At 42.4% G+C, this 19399-nt stretch overlaps 6 protein-coding genes across 7 annotated transcripts; 4 read left to right on the forward strand and 2 right to left on the reverse strand.

Annotated features, from left to right (window-relative positions):
* The first annotated feature begins 281 nt into the window (after nt 1-281).
* nan (transient receptor potential cation channel subfamily V member nanchung) lies at nt 282-5482 on the forward strand. Its single transcript, XM_011310778.1, has 15 exons — nt 282-372; nt 651-829; nt 897-984; nt 1055-1231; nt 1291-1480; nt 1568-1721; nt 1844-2098; nt 2163-2245; nt 2306-2770; nt 2836-3001; nt 3070-3331; nt 4680-4861; nt 4918-5034; nt 5113-5238; nt 5294-5482. The coding sequence occupies exons 1-15, from the start codon at nt 282-284 to the stop codon at nt 5417-5419; spliced, it is 2661 nt and encodes an 886-aa protein (XP_011309080.1). The 3' UTR covers nt 5420-5482.
* Nucleotides 5483-5496: 14 nt separating this feature from the next.
* LOC105270082 (coiled-coil domain-containing protein 103) lies at nt 5497-6239 on the forward strand. The gene is made up of 3 exons (XM_011310781.1): nt 5497-5738; nt 5803-5933; nt 6037-6239. Exons 1-2 carry the CDS (start codon nt 5586-5588, stop codon nt 5908-5910), a joined length of 261 nt encoding a protein of 86 aa, XP_011309083.1. The 5' UTR covers nt 5497-5585; the 3' UTR covers nt 5911-5933; nt 6037-6239.
* A 142-nt stretch (nt 6240-6381) lies between these two features.
* On the forward strand, nt 6382-10979 carry LOC105270080 (probable phospholipid-transporting ATPase IIB). 2 transcript variants are annotated; one of them, XM_011310779.1, is made up of 2 exons: nt 6382-6841; nt 7582-10979. In XM_011310779.1, the coding sequence occupies exons 1-2, from the start codon at nt 6672-6674 to the stop codon at nt 10757-10759; spliced, it is 3348 nt and encodes a 1115-aa protein (XP_011309081.1). In that variant the 5' UTR covers nt 6382-6671; the 3' UTR covers nt 10760-10979. The 2 variants fall into 2 exon arrangements, with proteins under 2 accessions (XP_011309081.1, XP_011309082.1); XM_011310780.1 differs by lacking the exon at nt 6382-6841 and adding an exon at nt 7086-7374.
* A 17-nt stretch (nt 10980-10996) lies between these two features.
* PheRS-m (Phenylalanyl-tRNA synthetase, mitochondrial) lies at nt 10997-12603 on the reverse strand. Its single transcript, XM_011310782.1, has 3 exons — nt 11786-12603; nt 11423-11715; nt 10997-11322 (listed from the first exon to the last, which is right to left on the reverse strand). Exons 1-3 carry the CDS (start codon nt 12513-12515, stop codon nt 11032-11034), a joined length of 1314 nt encoding a protein of 437 aa, XP_011309084.1. The 5' UTR covers nt 12516-12603; the 3' UTR covers nt 10997-11031.
* Nucleotides 12604-12694: 91 nt separating this feature from the next.
* On the forward strand, nt 12695-15254 carry LOC105270085 (transmembrane and ubiquitin-like domain-containing protein 1). The gene is made up of 4 exons (XM_011310786.1): nt 12695-12909; nt 13442-13773; nt 13827-14145; nt 14205-15254. Exons 2-4 carry the CDS (start codon nt 13458-13460, stop codon nt 14656-14658), a joined length of 1089 nt encoding a protein of 362 aa, XP_011309088.1. The 5' UTR covers nt 12695-12909; nt 13442-13457; the 3' UTR covers nt 14659-15254.
* On the reverse strand, nt 15244-19136 carry IleRS (Isoleucyl-tRNA synthetase). Its single transcript, XM_011310783.1, has one exon. The coding sequence runs from the start codon at nt 19029-19031 to the stop codon at nt 15324-15326; it is 3708 nt and encodes a 1235-aa protein (XP_011309085.1). The 5' UTR covers nt 19032-19136; the 3' UTR covers nt 15244-15323.
* Nucleotides 19137-19399: the final 263 nt, after the last annotated feature.

The following is a 19399-nucleotide window of genomic DNA, read 5'->3' on the forward strand; positions in this document are numbered from 1 at the left end:
AGGTCATACCCAAGTGCATTCTTTTTGCTCTACAATTTTAACTCTCGCATGAGATTTCAAAGGCTCTCGGAGTCCAAATTGCGCAGCTTCTGCGATTAATTGAATCGAATCATCCCGATGGAGAAAAAAATGACGAGAAATTTGTCGAGAGAATTTCCTCAGGGCATCAGGTCGCTGCAGTGATAACCACGTGGTGAAGTCATTGTATGATCGATAAGTCTGTAGCAACTGCGAATACGGAAACACCGAGAGTTGAGAAATTGTTTTTAAAAAATTGGATAATGGGAAATACTGAGAGCAATGTCACAAGTGGAGTAAAAAAACAGACAGACACTTCCTCCATATTATTGTACAAATTAGTCGACTTGAAAGGTAAAGAATATTCCCTCAGCCTTTTGTGGAGTACAAAAAGTACAAAAATAGAAAAAGTCTTATTGTGATGCAAAAATCGTCTGGTGCGATTTCTTGCACATAACTCTAGTTTTGGAAATAAATAGCAATTGAGTGACGAAAATACATCATCTTGGTCTCAATTCTCAAGCATTTAATGGACTGAATACTCGGATTTTTCGTTAAATGTATTTTTTCCCCACCAGCTGGATCGTCTATTATTACATCTTTTTATATCCCTGACTTTTGAAATTTCGTAGGTGGTGGACTGCTGGTTGACATGATGAAGAGGGCAACGCAAACAAAACAGTATGCAGAACTGGATCATGCGATAAGGACCAAGGTCGAGCCTTTTCTGTACAATAAAGGAAAGGGCAAGTGGATTCCAATTTCCAAGCTAGTCCTCCTCAGAAATAAAGAGCGACCGCGACATAAAATGGTGAATGACAATAGCCATTTGTCTCCTGCGAAAATACCCAATGTTTATTTTCCCCGATTTTTTGCAGCTCCCGGTGCTAAAGGCAATGGAAAACCCCGCGGACTACGACGTGGACGTGGACATGAAGGACGACATCATCGACGAGACTAAAATCGGTAAAATTACACTCGATGATGTTCACACTCTTATCCACCTCTTGACATGATTTTTCGTTTTATTTTGGAGATAAGAGCAAATACAGACTGATCTGCTGGAATTTGAGTGATCGTGGAGCTGTTGGTGAGACGATTCTCCATCTGTGCATGCTCAACGCCACAGCACTCCATGCCGATCTGGCAAAACGACTATTACGCTTCTACCCAAATCTCATCAACGATATTTATCTCAGCGACGAATATTACGGTACCAATTAGCTCAGTCTTTAAATCAACTGATCATTCAGAATTATTCACTGCTCGCAGGTGAAAATGTTCTCCACATAGCGATCGTCAACGAGGATCCAGCGATGGTAAAATATCTATTGGACAGTGGTGCGGATGTTGATGAACGTTGTTTCGGTAATTTCATGTGTCCAGAGGATCAAAAGGCATCTAGAACAGACAGTCTCGATCATGAATGGCCTTGTGTCACGCCTGAAACCAATTACGACGGGTTAGAATCACTTTTTCAACTATCAACGAACGAACGAAGTACTCCAATAAAAATATGATTTATTGGATTTTTATGGGTTCTCTGAAGATACGTGTACTGGGGTGAATATCCGTTGAGTTTTGCTGCTTGTCTGGGTCAAGAGGAGTGCTACCGCCTGATGCTGGCCAGAGGTGCTGATCCAGACAAACAAGATACCAATGGCAACACTGTCCTGCACATGCTCGTCATCTACTCCAAATTGGTAATTCATTTATGCAATTTATCCAGTTTATACCGTTTTTTTTTGTCATTTGGTCTCCAATCGCTGCAGAATTCTCCTCTGAATTCGTGAAAATGATTCATACCTTATCTTTTTTATTTGAGAATACTTTCGATATGGCGTATGAGGTCGGCGCTTCCTTATCGATTCGCAACAATCAACACTTAACGCCTCTGACGCTTTCTGCTCGACTAGCAAGAATCGAAATGTTCTTTCACATTATGAATATCGAGAGGGAAATTTATTGGCAGATTGGGAGCATCACTTGCGCTGCCTATCCTCTCTCGCAGTTTGATACCATTGATGTCAATAATGGAACGATCAATAACAATTCAGCCCTGAATTTAGTGGTTTTTGGGGTAAATTGTTTATTAATTCATGGACAAATGGTGCTATGTTATGTGTAATTATCGGTTATTCCAGGAAACGGAGGAGCATCTGGAGTTGATGGACGGTGTCCTTGTGGATCTGTTGAATGCCAAGTGGAATACATTCATCAAATCGCGGTAATCAATGCCCGTGTACTGTCCCAATCCAATTTGTTGTTGTTGTTGTTTTTATTACAGATTTTATCGGCAATTTTTCCTCTTCTGTTTTTACTTCGTCTTATCTCTGATAAGCTTCGTACTTCGGCCGGGACCGTCTTCAACCGATTCATCTACCAATTCTACAAGACCCACTTCGAGTTCTGATATCACTACCTCGAGTGGAGGACTTTCCGCAACTTTAATGACTACCCATGTTTCCAAGAATCAGGGATTAGGTCAGCTGTCCCGAGTTATACGACAAGTAGCAATCACTCTGGCCACTAATTTCTTCACCAACAATGCAACACCAGCGAGTGTCGAGAGTTTTATCTCAAGAATTTCGGATAACATCACGATGTCGTTGAAGGAGGTCTTGAATTCAGATTATGATAAGTCTCTTCTAGACGAGAGTCTGGTGGAACTCGACGGGAGAAGAAATGAGAGTGTCTACGAGCAGGTGACACCCTCAGCTTTTATCATGGATGCTGCTCTCAATGAGGAGTGGTACGTCCCGAGGAAGACTTACAAAAATAACAGCAGAGGCACTTTATTTTATTTAAATCGTCCAGGTGGGAGGACTTGACGGAAGTTTGCAGACTGATGCAGCTGGACTCGTCAACCGCAAAAATAAGACTGACGGCGGAGGTTTTCATGGAGCTCGGGGCAATGCTTTACATCCTGGCAGCTCTCCGGGAGGCGAGATTCCTAGGGCTCAACATGTTCATCGAGAACCTCGTGAGCTCCAACGAAATTCATCCCTCGATTCGTCCCTCAATAAATTCAGGAATTAATCAACGTTTCAGATGACAGCACCATCCCGTGTCATGTTCCTCTTCTCCTGCTGCATCCTCATGTCATTTCCCTTTCTGCGTCTTGCCTGTGCAGACAAAGTCGAGGACATGCTGGCAGTTGTCGTCATGCTGACAACAGCCCCATACTTTCTGTTCTTCTGTCGGGGATTCAAAACTGTTGGGCCTTTCGTCGTTATGATTTACCGGATGATCATGGGAGATCTTCTCCGATTTGTCACGATTTATCTGGTGTTCGTCATGGGATTCTCTCAAGGTGAGGCTCCAGGCATGCCTTCAGGAAGGAACTTCTCAATCTTTAAGTACCGCATCATCTTTGCAACAGTCTAAACACCAATTCCACAAATATTTTTGCTACGGAGAGAGATAAAAATAGCGCATTCCACTGGAGTCCGTTGTGAATTTATAAGAGATGAGAATTATGTAGTCGTTAAAATTTTCGATTGAATATCAATAGCTCGTGTCATTCCAATGATATCATCGCCCCATTTATTACTCCGCGCTGACAACTTATGTAGATCATTCGACATTGACATAATTTTCATGTTTTCCAAGTGACAATGTTTTTTATTAATTCACGGATTTTATTGAACCGTGGGCTTTCGTCGCAGATGCACTTGAAAATTATCACTGAATTCACGACGCGATTCATGCATCATCCCAGAGTGATTGATCAATGTCGCGGACTTTACTTATATTACTGCATCGTGATTCATCGCCAAGGCACTGTGCCATTGACTTCATACTTGAGCAACATGCCACAATGGCACGTGCTGAAGGAGATAATCGGTGACATAAATATAGGATCATGAGTTATTATTGGAATCGTTTGACGGGGTAATTATGTCATTAGGGATATTTTATTGTATCCTCTGGAGGCAACAGCTGTGGTCAATTGCCAGTTTAATATTCTCCGGAATATCGAATATCAGAATGGAATTTTTTTATCATCTTGCAGCTGGGGTCAGGGGTCAGATGCGGGGAAGAATTCTTTAGGAAAATTATGGTGGAAAAATCGGTTGGCTTTTAACAAAATTAGTTTTCTTTATATCTAAACATATTATTTTTAATAAAAAAATATATATATCGATGCATATATACACTATTTCATTCTATAATGCAAGTACATAACTAATACATTGCGTTTAGTTGATGAAATTGAAATTGAAATAAATATAAATGTATAATTTTCTTTAAGGCCCGGATGGACTGTCTGGAAAAGATAATGTACTCCAAAATTGGGACTTCTAATTACTCCGTCAATTAATCGTTTTTTCCGATGATTATTAAGTAGCGGCCTAGTTGTTGACAACCGCTAGAACGCTAGCTAACAATTATTGAAAAAAACGATTAATTGCCAAAGTAATTAGGAATCCGAATTTCGGAGTAAATGATCTTTTCTAGATGATCCACCCGAGCCTTAACTAAACTCAATGTACGAGTTATGTATTTTCATTGAAGAATGGAAACGCATATAATATGCATATATAGTCAATATTGAGAATATTGTTATAGATTTTGAAATTATAGAAATTAATTGTTCGAAGGAAATGGTTTTCACACGTAATGTTCTCCGATTTAATGAGCTAATTCCTCTGTTGTAGCCTACTATATAATTTTCCTATCCTTCGACAATCCCCAAACCCCCGAGGGAGTAGACGACACGACGAGCAATCCCATGCCATCACCAATGGAGAGTATAATGGCGATGTTTCTGATGAGTATGACGAATTTCGGTGACTACTACGGGGCATTCGAGAGAACCGATCACGAGATGGAGGCCAAGGTTCATTAAGACGTTGCGATTCAATTAAGATAAAGCTCTAATTTATTCAATTGCAGTGTCTCTTCGTGGTGTACATGGCTATTGTAGCTATACTCCTGGTTAATATGTTGATCGCCATGATGGGAAATACCTATCAGAAAATCGCAGAGACTCGGAATGAGTGGCAGCGACAAGTGAGTTGATTTTTTATTTCTTCATTCAGGGAGAAATGGCCTGTTATCCATTGATTATTCATGGAATGAATTTATCAGTGGGCGAGGATCGTTCTTGTCGTGGAGAGAGGTGTTGCTCCAGCAGAGAGACTCAAGAAACTCATGGATTATTCACAGCCCATGTCTGATGGTCGCAGGGCACTTGTGCTTCGATTACATCAATCTGTAATTTCATTACTCCAATCTCCATAGACATTAGATAATATCAATTATATTCCAGGAGGAGGACAAAGAGGACATGAAGGAGATTCTGGAGATGAAACGAACGCACGAGAGACTCTACAAAAAACGAATGGCCAGAGTGAAGAAAGAGCGCGAACATATCATCATCGAGAGTGTTAAATGAATATTTATCGTCAATTACATTCTGTAACCAAAATTGTTATCGATAAATAAACAATCTTTTCTAAGTGATGACTCCATTGAAGAATTATTGATTCCTCTTCTCTATTTTCGTTGCCGTAGCAACAAACAAGTGCACACCCGTTGAGAAGAATTTCAATTAGTCACAAATGAGTTTCTTGAAGCGAAAAATTAATTTCAAAGACCTGGAGGAAGAGCTCCAGAGTGCAGTAAAGGCCGATGATCTCTATAAATTGCAGAATGATGCCAAATTGAGAGCTGTTGAGCAGAATGTACCGAATTACGAGCAATTCAGACAAATGGTATGGAATTTTTTGAATTTCCTTCCACCATGAATTACCAATTTTGTTTTTCTATCCCTAATAGGTGAAAGCTGCGCATTTGAAGCCGATGGATAGAAAGAAGAATGTTAAAGATTCGTCGTGGCAGCTGAAGGATTTCGAGGGCAGAACTGACGAGAAATACGAGAAATAGCGAAATACGCGGAATAAATCAGAGTAAAATACTGAATAAATGCAAATAATGCGATTGAAGAAACAAATTCAAAGTGATTGATGAATGATTATTGCAGTTAATTATTAATTACTTACAATTGTGCAGGAACATCGGGTTTTCGTTGAACTTCCCCTCTGGATGATTATCAATCACGTGGATTAATTGATGATTTTAACACATACCGGCAATTGAATTTCACTTGCACAAAACTCCACGAAAGTCGAACTTGAGGGCGCAAGCTATCGGCTGGCCATTCCTAGAGTGACGTCACATTTCATACCGTCAACACATGTATATAACACTCGTCTCTTGTTTATCTTAGTTCACCGATAGTTAATCACTTTTAATTCACCGGTTTGCAATTAAGTTCACTATCATCATTATTATCACTGTCCATCATTATTAATAAAGAAGAAATTATTGAGATCATTAACGAACGAGTTGCTTCCAGTGCATAACGAAGAGACTCGTGCTATTTCGTTGATACGTCTTGCATAATTAATTCTTGAACAATTGAACAATTGGAGTGTCTCAGACACATCTGTGGGTGGAATCCTTGTGAATTGAGAAACTGGGATCATCTTGGTGTCAACATTTTGGAGCAGTGGAGCAGTGGCGTCTCTGGAGATGTGCTCTAATAGCTGATGATGTTCTGAATGTTCGGTTTTTTCACTTGGTTAATGGATTATTGGATTCATCTCTGAGGAATGTGAACGGTTCATCTTGGAATTGTGGAAAGAATGAGGTTAGAGGAGATGCCACTGCGACTCAGCTCGGATGATCACAATTTTGAAATGGACGAGGAGACCGACTACCTTCTGCAGCCCTCCGACGAGAATCTCCGACCTATTATCAAGAGAAATAGGAGAATTAATGCTTGCACTGGTTTTTTAAAATATTTCCTCTGTGGGTGAGTGGCTCGACTCCTCCGAATTTTCGAGATCATCTCCTTGTCCTCAAAACTGTCTCCATCTCTTCCAATCTTTCATTTCTGCTCAATTGTTCACTGTAAATGATATATCAAATATGAGAACACCCGGAATACCTCGATATAATATTTAATTCGCCCGCGATTCGATGGTTCGGAGATTTAATTTTAATTTCCCGCGTTTTTTAACCTATCGCCACCTCGCGGGTTATTCAGTTGACGTAGCGATAATAATAATTGTGTATGCTGTCACACTTGCAGGAAAATCGTCAATAAAGAGCAATAAAGACTAGAGTAATCGCGAATAGTGGAAAGAATAGGTTTTAACGAATCGAGTGCTTTCGGAAAATTAACGTTCGTTCGTTGTTTTAACGGGAGGTATTGAGGGTCTGATTTTATTCGATCAATCAAAAGTAATGTGAGAGTACCATGGAAACACAAAGTGGTGTTTTGAGAATGTCAAAGGAGGATATTCCCCTGATATCGAAACCTAGGAGGGGTGTTTCCTGGATGAGGTAGAGATTGTCAATGAAAATTATTATCCAGATGTGGTTTTATTTCCTTTCAATTCAATATGAATATTTGGAGTAATTGAGTTGACTGCGCAGTTTTGTGTGTGTGTGTGCGTGTAGTGATTCATCAATAACGGATGATATCTCCCTCGATTATTGTAATTCGTATCGATTAACTATTTTTATATTCTTTACTTTTTTGCTACGCAGGTGTTGCAGCTGGATGTGGAGACGATGTTGCCGAGAGCGAGAGCTCAGGGCCAGAACGATTCACATCGGAAAACCGATGTGCGAAAAATTTCCCACGAATGTCATCAGGAATCAAAAATACAACATCATCACTTTTCTACCATTTGTTCTCTTTCAACAATTCAAATTCTTCCTCAACCTCTACTTCCTGATAATGGCTAGCTCACAGTTCATTCCGGAGATCAGGATTGGGTACTTGTACACCTACTGGGGACCACTTTGCTTCGTTCTGGCTGTGACAATCTGTCGTGAAGCAGTCGATGACTTTCGTCGGTACAAACGAGACAAGGAAGTCAATGGCCAGAAATACAATCGTCTTGTCAGAGGTTCAGACGTGCCGGAGTTGGTGCCCAGCTCTAAACTCAAGGTCGGTGACATGATAATTGTGGAGAAGGGACAGCGGGTTCCAGCGGACCTGGTGCTGCTACGGACGACTGAGAAATCGGGGGCTTGCTTCGTGAGAACCGATCAGCTCGATGGAGAGACTGATTGGAAGCTGCGACTCACCATACCAGCGACCCAGAAGTTGGAGAGCGATTCGGAATTGTTTGATATCAAGGCGAATCTGTACGTGGAGAAGCCTCAGAAGGACATCCACAGTTTCATAGGGACCTTCACGAGAGAGCACGGAGTGGAGTTCATTGAGGAGAGCCTAGGGGTGGACAACACTCTTTGGGCAAATACTGCTGTGGCATCTGGATCAGCTCTTGGTGTGATCGTGTACACGGGACAGGAGACGAGGTCCTTGATGAACCACTCAGCCCCTCGATCGAAAATTGGACTCTTGGATCGAGAAATTAATCAACTGACAAAAGTCCTCTTCGCTGCTGTCATTGGTCTCGCTCTCGTCATGATGTGCCTCAAGGGATTCAGTGGTCCCTGGTACAGATATATGTTCCGATTTATCCTCTTGTTCTCCTACATAATCCCCATAAGTCTTCGCATCAACCTTGATATGGGAAAAACGTTCTACGCGTGGTGCATACAGAGGGATAAGGAAATCAGTGGAACTGTCGTCAGGACCACTACAATACCCGAAGAATTGGGGCGAATCTCGTATTTATTGAGCGACAAAACAGGAACATTAACCCAAAATAAAATGGTCTTCAAGAAGCTGCATCTGGGAACGGCTTCCTATGGACAGGAGTCCTTTGACGAGATCTCTACTGTCTTGAAGAATTACTATCCAGGAGAGGGAGAGGGAAATGCCGAAGATAGGGAAGTGAAAAGGAAAAGAAATATTCAAAATACTCCGGGGATATCTGGAAAGGTCAGAAGGTCCGAGAGTACGAGGATCTACGAGGCTGTGCATGCCCTAGCTCTCTGTCACAATGTCACTCCTGTCTACGACGCCACTACAACTGCTGTCAATGATGACACTAGTGTCACCACTGTGGAAACTCTGGAGACGGGTTCAATTCAGAGTCAGACAGAGTCAGATCAGCATTTTTATAATTTCGAGCAGACGAGGAATTATCAGGCCTCTAGTCCCGATGAAGTTGCTCTGGTTAAATGGACAGAGGAAGTCGGTTTGACTCTCTTCCAGAGGGATTTGAATACCATTCAGTTGAAAGCTGTCAATGGAGAGCTCATGAGCTACACGATCCTTCAGATTTTTCCTTTTACGTCGGAAACCAAGAGGATGGGAATTATCGTTCGAGATGAGTCGACTAAAGACAGGGAGATAACGTTTTACCTGAAGGGAGCTGACGTCGTCATGTCGGGAATTGTTCAGTATAACGATTGGCTCGATGAGGAGTGTGGTAATATGGCCAGAGAGGGTCTTAGGACCCTAGTCGTCGCTAAGAAGAGTCTCACTGAGGAGCAGTACACGGATTTTGAGACCAAGTACCACGCTGCGAAGTGTGCAGTCAATGATAGGCCCTCCCGGGTGGCTGCTGTCATCGAAAGCCTGGAGAGGGAAATGGAGCTCCTCTGTGTCACCGGTGTTGAAGATAGATTGCAGGACAGGGTGAGACCCACCCTCGAGCTTCTGAGAAATGCTGGGATCAAGATATGGATGCTGACTGGGGATAAACTGGAGACTGCTACCTGCATTGCCAAGTCCTCCAGGCTCGTGTCGAGGACTCAAGGACTCCATATATTTAAGAATGTCGTTACGAGGACTGACGCACACCTGGAACTCAATACATTCAGAAAAAAACAGGACTGTGCTCTTGTCATTAGTGGAAACTCTTTGGACGTCTGTCTACAGTACTATCAAACAGAGTTCATGGAGCTGGCCTGTGGCTCCCCAGCTGTCGTGTGCTGTAGGTGCTCTCCAACTCAGAAAGCTGAGGTTGTGACTTTAATTAAGAGTCACACTGACAAGAGGACTGCTGCTGTTGGCGATGGGGGAAATGATGTTTCTATGATTCAGGCCGCTGATGCTGGCATTGGAATTGAGGGGCTGGAGGGACGACAGGCTTCGCTTGCTGCTGATTTCTCCATCTGTCAATTCAATCATCTTGCCAATCTCTTGCTTGTCCATGGCCGGAGGAGCTACAAGAGATCTGCAGCTCTCTCCCAATTCGTCATTCATAGGGGTCTTATAATTTCAACAATGCAAGCAGTTTTCTCTGCTGTTTTCTATCTGTCGTCTGTTGCACTTTATCAGGGATTCCTCATGGTTGGGTATGCCACGATCTACACTATGTTCCCAGTATTCTCTCTGGTACTGGATAAGGACGTGTCTAGGGGGGTCGCCATCAAGTATCCGGAGCTGTACAAGGACCTCAGCAAAGGCAGATCTCTGTCGTACAAGACATTCTTCATGTGGGTTCTCATCAGTATTTATCAGGGTGGTGTCATCATGTATGGAGCGCTCATCATGTTCGAGGATGAGTTTATTCATATCGTTGCCATCAGCTTCTCAGCTCTTGTTCTCACTGAATTGATCATGGTTGCTCTGACTATCAGGACTTGGCATCACATCATGGTTATCGCTGAACTTACTTCTCTCGCCCTTTATTTACTCTCACTATTCGTTCTCAAAGATTACTTCGATGCTGAATTCATCACCACTACTGACTTCTTCTGGAAGGTTCTTGTTATTACGTTGGTATCGTGCCTTCCTCTCTATGTACTCAAATTTCTGAGGAAGAAATTCTCACCCCCGAGTTACACTAAGTTGTCGTAATTTCGTTTATGTATATAACGATATGTAAATTATTTTTTATAGTCAAGTATGAATAAGTATTATGGAATTCAATCCAGGGAAATGAAATTTACAAAGGATGAGTGGAATTTGTTTTTGTTGAGACCCAGACTTTTACGAAAATTCCCTTTTTCTTAATTTTGTTGGATGAAGAAATGAGAAATGTTTGTAATTGGTGGAATAAATTATTCTCTGAGGAGTATAAATAAAATGTTAAAGAACAATTTAATAGCTCTTTTATTTATCTGGCGATTCTACCTTACTGTTACGTTCAGGAGTTTTGCTGCATTTCTAGATATTTCTGAGTGAATTTCTGTTACTTCCTTTTGCGTTAGGGTACGTTCCATGTGTCTATAAACTATTCTGTAACAGTGGGACGTTTTATTTGTCTTTGGATGAGTGAAATTGTCGATCAACGAGATTTGCTCGATGATGTCTCCGCCGATGTCGCGAGCCAAGTCATAAAAATCGTTGGGAGAGAACTCACTGTTCTCTGGTAACCAAAAGCTCAAGTCATTGGCGCACTGGGGGTAGACACTGATCGGCTAGAATAAAATACAAATTAAAATAAAACTCAAATTCACAATTACTCGATGTACACCTAGACCCAATAAATGCTCGAATTATTCAATCCATTAATTTTACCTTGTACGTCACCGGTGTGTTGGGATCATCGAATTTGAACTGATTCAAAAATCCCGAGTCACTACTGGAGAACAATCGAATGTCTGGAATTTTATAAAGACACATTGCAAGCCTCTCCAGCCCCAAACCGAATGCCCAGCCCATTCTATCGTTCACTCCACAATTTTTCAGAATCTCCTGTCTCATAATTCCACACCCCAGGACTTCCAGCCACTGATTATTGTAGAATACCTCCAGCTCCCAAGAGGGATGAGTAAACGGAAAGTACTGGTCTACCCAACGACATTTTACATCTTGGTAGAAAAACAAGTCTCTCATTAATCGATATCATTCATAAATTTCTCAGGAATACCTCAGAAATACCTTTTCCAAATAAAACTTGAGCCAGACCCACCAAATCCCTCTTGAGCTGGTGCTCCATTATTTTAGTAGCTTCTAAGCTATGAACTGCTTGTTTCTCTTTGCTCTCCTTTCCTCTGTTCTCGAACAACTCCAGTCCTTCGGGATCGTTGACACTGTCAAAGATCTCGTCATTGTTGCACAATCTGACGGCATCGACCTGGTGAAACACCGGATAATGAGTCGCGTCGATCTCGTCCCTCCTGTAGACGTCGCCAATCACCAGAAAATTGTTCAACCCCATGGAAATTAATTCAGACTGATGAGCTGTCATATGAGCCCTCAACAACGTATCCCTATTTACATAATAACAATCAGTCTTGCTCCTGCTTGGATGATCCCCTGGAATCAGCAGTGAGTCGAAATTCTGGTGAACAGACACCACCGGCTTCTGATTGTCGAAGACACTGAACAAGGGATTCCCACATTTATTTCTGTAATTACCGTAGAAATAATTGACGATTCTCTGTCGAACGTGGGACAATGGGTGGTACTTTGTTGTGTGAAGAGTTCGCCCCAATTTTTCGATTATTTTTGGAGTTACATTCGTCCATTCGTCGGTAACATATTTCTCCCCCAGGAGTTCCACGTCGTTCGGGGTTTTGTTCAAGTTTCTCGCAGTGCAGAATTCCTTCAATTTTATTGCCTCAGATTTTTTCAGGAGGCGAATTCTTCGGGACACAACTGCCAACATTTTTATCAATTTTGTATTCCCTTTTTCTCGGGTCAATTGTTGAAGTCGTTGAAATTCGGCGAGTAACACATGTTTATGAACTCACCGACATTGGCGCCACCACGTGATAAGTGTGAGCTACTTTTCACTAAGAAAAAAGTCATAAAAAATAAAACGATAATAATATCTATAGGTACGAGCGCAAGCGTAGACAAAATACGTAAATAGTCCTGTACTTCTCGTTTCAATAAGGAAAATCTTTGAAAATGTTGAGGATATCGTGTATTTAATCACCGTTGTTTGTGGTGAAGTGGAATAGGTCTTGGACGACTGCAGCAAGTGGTATTGATGCTTTGGGATTGACAGATGTCATCGGGAATCGAATATTATTGAGAATTTTGTCTGTTTTTGACGTGTAAGTCGCCTTGAGAAACTAGTTTGTCAATTCCCTACTTCATAATCAGAGAATGCTACGAGTTTTTTTTAATGCTCATAAATCGAATCAAAGCTCAATTTTTTGCCTCGGCAAAAAAATAGAAAATGAGTGGATCTTATGTTTAATGTGCAATTACGTTATATTCGATTTGTGGGTATTGCTGTCATTGAACATGACGAGTCATTTCTTTTATTGTCAATATTTTTTATCAGCAAGTCAGATAACCTTGTCTCCAAGAAATTCATCAGCAGTTCTCTGGCTCTTCCAGAGCTTTGGATTTTATCACGACCATCTGTCCTAATGAAAACGTCTAGATTTCCTCTTAACCTCAATTCTTCATTAAATTTGGAAGAATTAAAGTTGTTGGAGATCTAAGAATAATTTTCTACATCAATTTTTATGGAGTGACAGATTGTTTAATTTGGGTCTCTCATTTTTCCAATGAGAATCGTAAATTGGCGATGATTTTCAGAAATTCTTTTTCGTGTAATGATCTTTTTATTGATTACAGATTATAATTTGGAAGAATGACGTTAATCGAGGGAGTGGGTGACGAAGTGACAGATTTTTTCATTGTGGTGGCTGTTGTGGTAGTGGGATGGCTTGCCTGGTGCTCCACGAATATCTCAGAACAACCCTTAATTAGAACAGTCCTGATCCTCCAGCACAGGACACGAACAAGAATTGCTGAGTTGAGGGCCAATCATTCGACAGTAATCAGTGATACATTTACAACAAGAACGTCAAGTTTCGACGAATCTGCAGCTAACGAAGAGACCACTGAACCCATCAGTCAGTCCCACAACGAGACTGAACAGACGTGTTTGCAGGAAAATCAAAATGGTGAGCAACTCCTGATCCTTAATATTTAAAAATAATTATTTTACCCTTCGCAGTTCCTCAGACATCAGAGACATCGACTCCCCCAGGTGCAGCAGCTTCAGAGGAGGCCCTCATCCAAGCCATGGACTCAGGCACGGACGAGTCGGAATTAGCAGAGCAAAAGCTGGAGGAGACGGAAAAACAGGAGACTGACGCTAATATCCCAGAGGCGACAACTTGCGTCTCCTCTCGTCCTTCTGAGGCTTCTGTGGATTCTATTGACGGAGCATTGTTGACGGAAAGGGAAGAGATTGTTATCAAACTCAAATTCATTAATGATGACCAGAGGATTGTCAGTGGAAGGCCCAAGGAGACGCTTGAAGACTTTAAAAAGTATGTCTCCAGCTCGTTGTGGTGTTTTACTAGATAATCTTTATCGTATTTTTTTGCAGACGTCATTTCCAGGCAGAACTGGAAGCCCAGAAGCGGGTGAGACTTGTATTCAATGGTCACGTTCTCCAACCAGACACCGACACTCTCGAGCAATCTGGCCTTTATCACAATTGTGTCGTTCATTGTCTGGTGCATCAGCAACGTACTAATCCAGGGAATACGAATACTCATTCCTCGGTTGATTCATCATCCTCGATTTATTCGAATCCCCAGTCATTTCAGAATATGCCAACTGGCGGTAGTACCTCAGTGCACAACGAATGGGATCTCAGTAGATTACTTGTTGGTTTGATAACTCTCGTATTGATAATTGCTTGGTACTCGCGTTATTATTATGCTCAATTGTTCACTGCTGCTGCAACAATAGCATTATACGCGTTAACAGCTGTTTTTACTCTGTCAGTTGTAGGATATTTTTTCCCTGATCAAGACAGCCTGAGAAATATCGAGTAATTGTTGACTCTGAACCATTCTGTTTTTTTCTCATTTTCAGTTTCTCCTCTACTTTTTATTTATCACTCTCACTGTAACTTAATTATTTTCCCTTTGTTTCGTTGTAAAATATTTTTATACGTAGGAGTTATCTATTGGCTCGTTTATTCAGAATTTCATTGAGCATCTGATGTTGAATTTTACTGCAGTCGATGAACGAATTTAATTTGTAGAAACTAGTGGCGAAATTTTAGAGTGAGATAAATCGAATTCAATGTTTTTTGGCCACAATTTCACTGAGTAATTAGTGACTTTAATCATTAAGTCGTTTTAGATTAATTGGCCTCAGATTAATTTGGGAAAACTGAAAAATTCGAACTATCCCGCTTTGAAATTTCACTACGGAAATATTTAATACTGAATGGAATATCGAAGACAATGAAAATCGTGCTGAGAGTTGAGGGAATTGCCACTGTAAAATTACTGGAACGATATCGGACAATAATTGGTCAGAGTTTAAACACCACCCGAGAGACATGACACGGGGAACGAGATTTTGGATTCTGTAAGTGGGCGTACCTGTGTTAACAAAATAAACTAAGAAAATTATTAGTTAACCGTTTATTAGAATCCTTAATTTACAACAGCTCAATCAATTCTCGTCATAAATTAGAGGCAAATTAGAATTAAACTAATTCGACATTTGACGTGCCGTACATCAGTTCAACTTTTTTTTTCAAATCGTCAGGACTATTCACACCGAAGCCCTGAGGGTTTTCCAGGAGTACTGAGCAATTTTTATCGTCAACTTTTACATTGACAAATCGACAAAACGGTTTATGACTCCCTACGGAATTGTCTCCAGGAGTTTGTCCAGCTTTCACAACGAGTATTGTTTTGTTATTCAATTTTTGGCACTGAAAACCGTTCTCCAGCTGTTTTCCCTCGAAGTAGATGTCGATGGATCTGCCGTAGAGGCCAAAAATTACCTCGATCTCACTTCTCAGCTGAGCGACCGAAATTTCACTGCCATCTTTACTTTCCAGGAAGACAGTGCCCTTCAAACTGCTGCCTCCATATCTCGGTTCAATGCCCTCCACCAGGATATTTACATACTTGTAGGCAGGACTCTCAGTTTCTCCTCCTTTCCTCACCAGCACCAGCTTCATCTCCACACCCTTGATCTTCTGCATTTCCTCAATGATAACATCACCAGGAGGCACCCCCACCATTTCCCTCTGCGGAGTCTTCGTAATCCCCTCGATGAAGTCTTTGTAATCCCCAATGACTTTGAAAAGTGAAGAACTCTTGTCAGATATCTCGTAGTAGACGTCAGCCTCGTCACTGGGTACCAGCTGTGCCTTCTTCCTGAGCTTCTGCACCCTGTTGATGATCTCCCTGGCAATTCCCTCGTGTTGCATACTCTCATCAGGAGTGATGTCCAGCAGAATCAAGACATTTCCCTCGCAAGTCGCCTCGTACTTCATCGATAATTGTTGAGCTGTTGGCCCAGAGAAACTGAACATGAGCCTGAGGTCCTCCTCTCCAAGCTCGTGATTATTAACAACAATTTTCTTTGTGACTAGAAACTCCTGGAGCTGAGCATCAGACAGATCCTTGATGGCTTGAATTATCGCCTTGAATTCTCCCTTAAGTCTGAACCCAAGGGTTTTGTGGTCAGGCTCTGCAGCCAATCTGATCCCATACTTCTGCTTGTCAGTGGTTACCGTCAATTCCTTAACGTTGAGCTCGTTCAGGATGTACGATTTCAGGGCGACGATCTCCTCGAGGATCTTCTCATCCTGGTGGATCACAACAACCTCTGGGAGAGGATATTTAACTGGAATTGTTTGTCTGTCTCTGGCGATTCTCCCAAGGTCGATGACAGCCTGCATATACGACACAGACCTCTCGATCTTTTCATCGATCAGATCGAGATTGGGCTCGGGTACCATCTGATAATGGACAGACTCTGACAACTCTGATTTAATCCCCTTTGGAAGGAGATGCAGAATCCTCTGGTACATGAATTCACTCAGGAAAGGAGTGAATGGTGCATTGATACGAATCATCGTGTAGATGACATAGAAGAGAGTGTTCAGAGCTCGCTTGCAGTCCTCAGGACCGTCATCTCCCTTGATCCGCCTTCTGTTCATCCTGACGTACCAATTTGTCAGGTTGTCGATGTATTTTATCAATTTCGGCACCACGGTGTACAGCCTGTAGGCCTTCATCTCCTGCTTCACGAATTCCAAGAGAGTCTGGGTGAAAGAGACAATCCACTTGTCCATTATATTCGAAGAGACGATATTCACATCGTTTTCGTTCTCGTTGTAAACAAATTTGGTCATCTCCTCGGTCTCGTATCTATCAATATTCTGCTGGAGGAATCTGAAGGCGTTATACCAGGGCAGAAAGACATCCTTGATGATGTTTCTGACTCCTTCCTCCTTGAACCTCAAATTCTCTGCTTTGACGACGGGTGAATTGATGAGGTACAGTCTCAGGGCATCAGCACCAAATCGGTTAACGATTTCCATAGGATCAGGATAATTTTTCTTGCTCTTGGACATTTTCTGGCCGTCAGAGGCTAGGACCAGACCATTGCAGACGAGATTCTTAAACGGAGGTTTGTTAAAAAGTGCTGTTGAGATTACGAGGAGAGTGTAGAACCATCCTCTTGTCTGGTCTATCCCCTCGGCGATGAAATCCGCAGGGAAAGTCGCCTCGAAGTCCTTCACTTTCTCGAAAGGATAATGCAGCTGTGCGTATGGCATGGAACCAGATTCGAACCAGCAGTCAAAGACCTCAGGGACTCTGCGAAGTGGTGGACATCCAGGTCTTCGCGATGGTATCGTCAGGTGATCGATGCTCTCTCTATGAATGTCAGATATTTTCTGGCCAGTGAGTTTTTCCAGTTCCTGGATGCTCCCCACACAGACAACTTCTTTTCTATCATCAGAGATCCACAGGGGTATGGGATTCCCCCAGTATCTGTTCCTGCTTATTGCCCAGTCTCTAGCATCTCTCAACCAATTTCCAAATCGTTTATCTTTGACGTAATCGGGTACCCAATACGTATCGGCACTGGAGTTCAATAATTTATCCCTGATGGACTCCACTCTGATAAACCAGGAGGGCACAGCTTTGTAGATCAGGGGCGTGTCTGATCTCCAGCAGTAGGGGTAACTGTGAGAGTGGCCAGCGTATTTTATGCACTTTCCAGACGCCATCAGGTTCTTCACAATCTCCTTATCTGCATCCTTCACGTATAAGCCCTTGAACTCTGTGACTTCAGGTGTAAATCTCCCTGTACTATCCACCGGACAAATGGGCTCTTGATCCCTGGTGATGATGCCAGCCTCGAGGCAACACCTGTAATCGTCCTCTCCGAAATAAGGCGCCTGGTGGACGAACCCAGTTCCAGTCTCTCCACTGACGTAATTGTCGTTTAGGACCCTGAAAGCGTTCTGCTTCACCCTCAGGTGCTCGAAGTAGGGGAAAGGGGGCTCGTAGCTCTTCCCCTTCAGCTCTGATCCCTTGATTTTCCCAAGAATTTCGTATAGGTCGTTCGACTTGTAGACCCTCTCCAGGGCGACCTCCAGGAGAATAAATATCTTCTTCGACGCCTTGTCTCTGACCTTGAGGTACTCGAAGCTGGCGTTGCAACAGAGAGCTAGATTACTGGGAAGTGTCCAGGGGGTCGTTGTCCACGCGACGATGCAGACGGTCTCGCCAGCTGGTCCCTTCTCATCCAGAAGAGGAAAGACGATAAACACTGAGGGGTCAATGACTTGTTTGTAATTCTGACCCGATTCGAAGTTGGATAGAGGAGTATTACAGCCCGTGGAGTAGGGCATGACCTTGACTCCCTGGTAGACGAGGCCCTTGTTGAAGAGTTCCTTGAAGACCCACCATATGGACTCCATGTACCAGGGGTACAGAGTCTTGTAGTCGTTCTTGAAGTCAATCCATCTGCCCACCCTTGTGATTATTTTCTCCCACTCCCCTGCGTACCTCATTACGATCTTCCTGCACTCTTTATTGTAGTTCTCGATGCCCATCTTCTGTACGTCATCCGGCCCCTTTATCCCCAGGGCTTTGTCAATCTCGAACTCAACTGGAAGGCCATGGGTGTCCCAACCAAATCGTCGCTCCACGTGGTATCCCTTCTGGTGAGCATACCTCGTAACGATGTCCTTGATGGTACCCGCAAGGATGTGGCCGTAATGAGGAAGACCCGTGGCAAATGGAGGCCCATCGAAGAAAGAATATCTCGGCTTACCTTTTGAGAGTTTCAGGCTCGTCTCGAATACTTTATTGTCCGTCCAAAATTTCAGGATCTTCTCCTCCTCCTCGGGGAAGTTTATCGTCTCCGGTAGCTTCTCCTGCATTTTTCAGATGCAGCTCTTCTAACTGCCGGTTGACAACTGGCTCCAGAAATTTAATGACACGAGGACTGGGTGATGCAAGAGATTTTAGGTTGTATTTTGAGGTATACTTTGAGGAATTCGCGCGGGTACTATAGCTGTCGGTGATTTTTCAAATGGATACTCTCCAAAATCATCATGGGAGTATGAAGCAGTTGCCAGAGGCCAGAGCCTCATAATAAGTTCATATTAAATTTCTGGAAATTTAAGATAATTTATTATATATAATTCGACTGCAAAAACATTCTGGAGGTTTATTGGCGGGAGTTTCAAACCCACACCCCGCCATTTTGAAGTCGTTTGGGAATTGGCTTGATATTTTATCTTCTTCA

Source organism: Fopius arisanus, unplaced genomic scaffold (genome assembly GCF_000806365.1).
Source record: "Fopius arisanus strain USDA-PBARC FA_bdor unplaced genomic scaffold, ASM80636v1 scaffold00078, whole genome shotgun sequence".
Classification (NCBI taxonomy): domain Eukaryota; kingdom Metazoa; phylum Arthropoda; class Insecta; order Hymenoptera; family Braconidae; genus Fopius; species Fopius arisanus.

What these genes read in the sequence shown, in the direction of transcription:
- nan (XM_011310778.1), top strand. Translation starts at nt 282, where the DNA reads ATGGGAAATACTGAGAGCAATGTCACAAGTGGAGTAAAAAAACAGACA. An exon ending in TCGTCATCTACTCCAAATTG is followed by an intron (nt 1,722 to 1,843) that starts GTAATTCATTTA and finishes TTTTTATTTGAG; the next exon opens with AATACTTTCGATATGGCGTA. An exon ending in CGTCATGGGATTCTCTCAAG is followed by an intron (nt 3,332 to 4,679) that starts GTGAGGCTCCAG and finishes CCTCTGTTGTAG; the next exon opens with CCTACTATATAATTTTCCTA.
- LOC105270082 (XM_011310781.1), top strand. Translation starts at nt 5,586, where the DNA reads ATGAGTTTCTTGAAGCGAAAAATTAATTTCAAAGACCTGGAGGAAGAG. An exon ending in ACGAGCAATTCAGACAAATG is followed by an intron (nt 5,739 to 5,802) that starts GTATGGAATTTT and finishes TATCCCTAATAG; the next exon opens with GTGAAAGCTGCGCATTTGAA.
- LOC105270080 (XM_011310779.1), top strand. Translation starts at nt 6,672, where the DNA reads ATGAGGTTAGAGGAGATGCCACTGCGACTCAGCTCGGATGATCACAAT. An exon ending in TTAAAATATTTCCTCTGTGG is followed by an intron (nt 6,842 to 7,581) that starts GTGAGTGGCTCG and finishes TTTGCTACGCAG; the next exon opens with GTGTTGCAGCTGGATGTGGA.
- PheRS-m (XM_011310782.1), bottom strand. Translation starts at nt 12,515, where the DNA reads ATGTTGGCAGTTGTGTCCCGAAGAATTCGCCTCCTGAAAAAATCTGAG. An exon ending in TCAAGTTTTATTTGGAAAAG is followed by an intron (nt 11,716 to 11,785) that starts GTATTTCTGAGG and finishes TTTTCTACCAAG; the next exon opens with ATGTAAAATGTCGTTGGGTA. An exon ending in ACACACCGGTGACGTACAAG is followed by an intron (nt 11,323 to 11,422) that starts GTAAAATTAATG and finishes ATTTTATTCTAG; the next exon opens with CCGATCAGTGTCTACCCCCA.
- LOC105270085 (XM_011310786.1), top strand. Translation starts at nt 13,458, where the DNA reads ATGACGTTAATCGAGGGAGTGGGTGACGAAGTGACAGATTTTTTCATT. An exon ending in TTTGCAGGAAAATCAAAATG is followed by an intron (nt 13,774 to 13,826) that starts GTGAGCAACTCC and finishes TACCCTTCGCAG; the next exon opens with TTCCTCAGACATCAGAGACA. An exon ending in ACGCTTGAAGACTTTAAAAA is followed by an intron (nt 14,146 to 14,204) that starts GTATGTCTCCAG and finishes ATTTTTTTGCAG; the next exon opens with ACGTCATTTCCAGGCAGAAC.
- IleRS (XM_011310783.1), bottom strand. Translation starts at nt 19,031, where the DNA reads ATGCAGGAGAAGCTACCGGAGACGATAAACTTCCCCGAGGAGGAGGAG.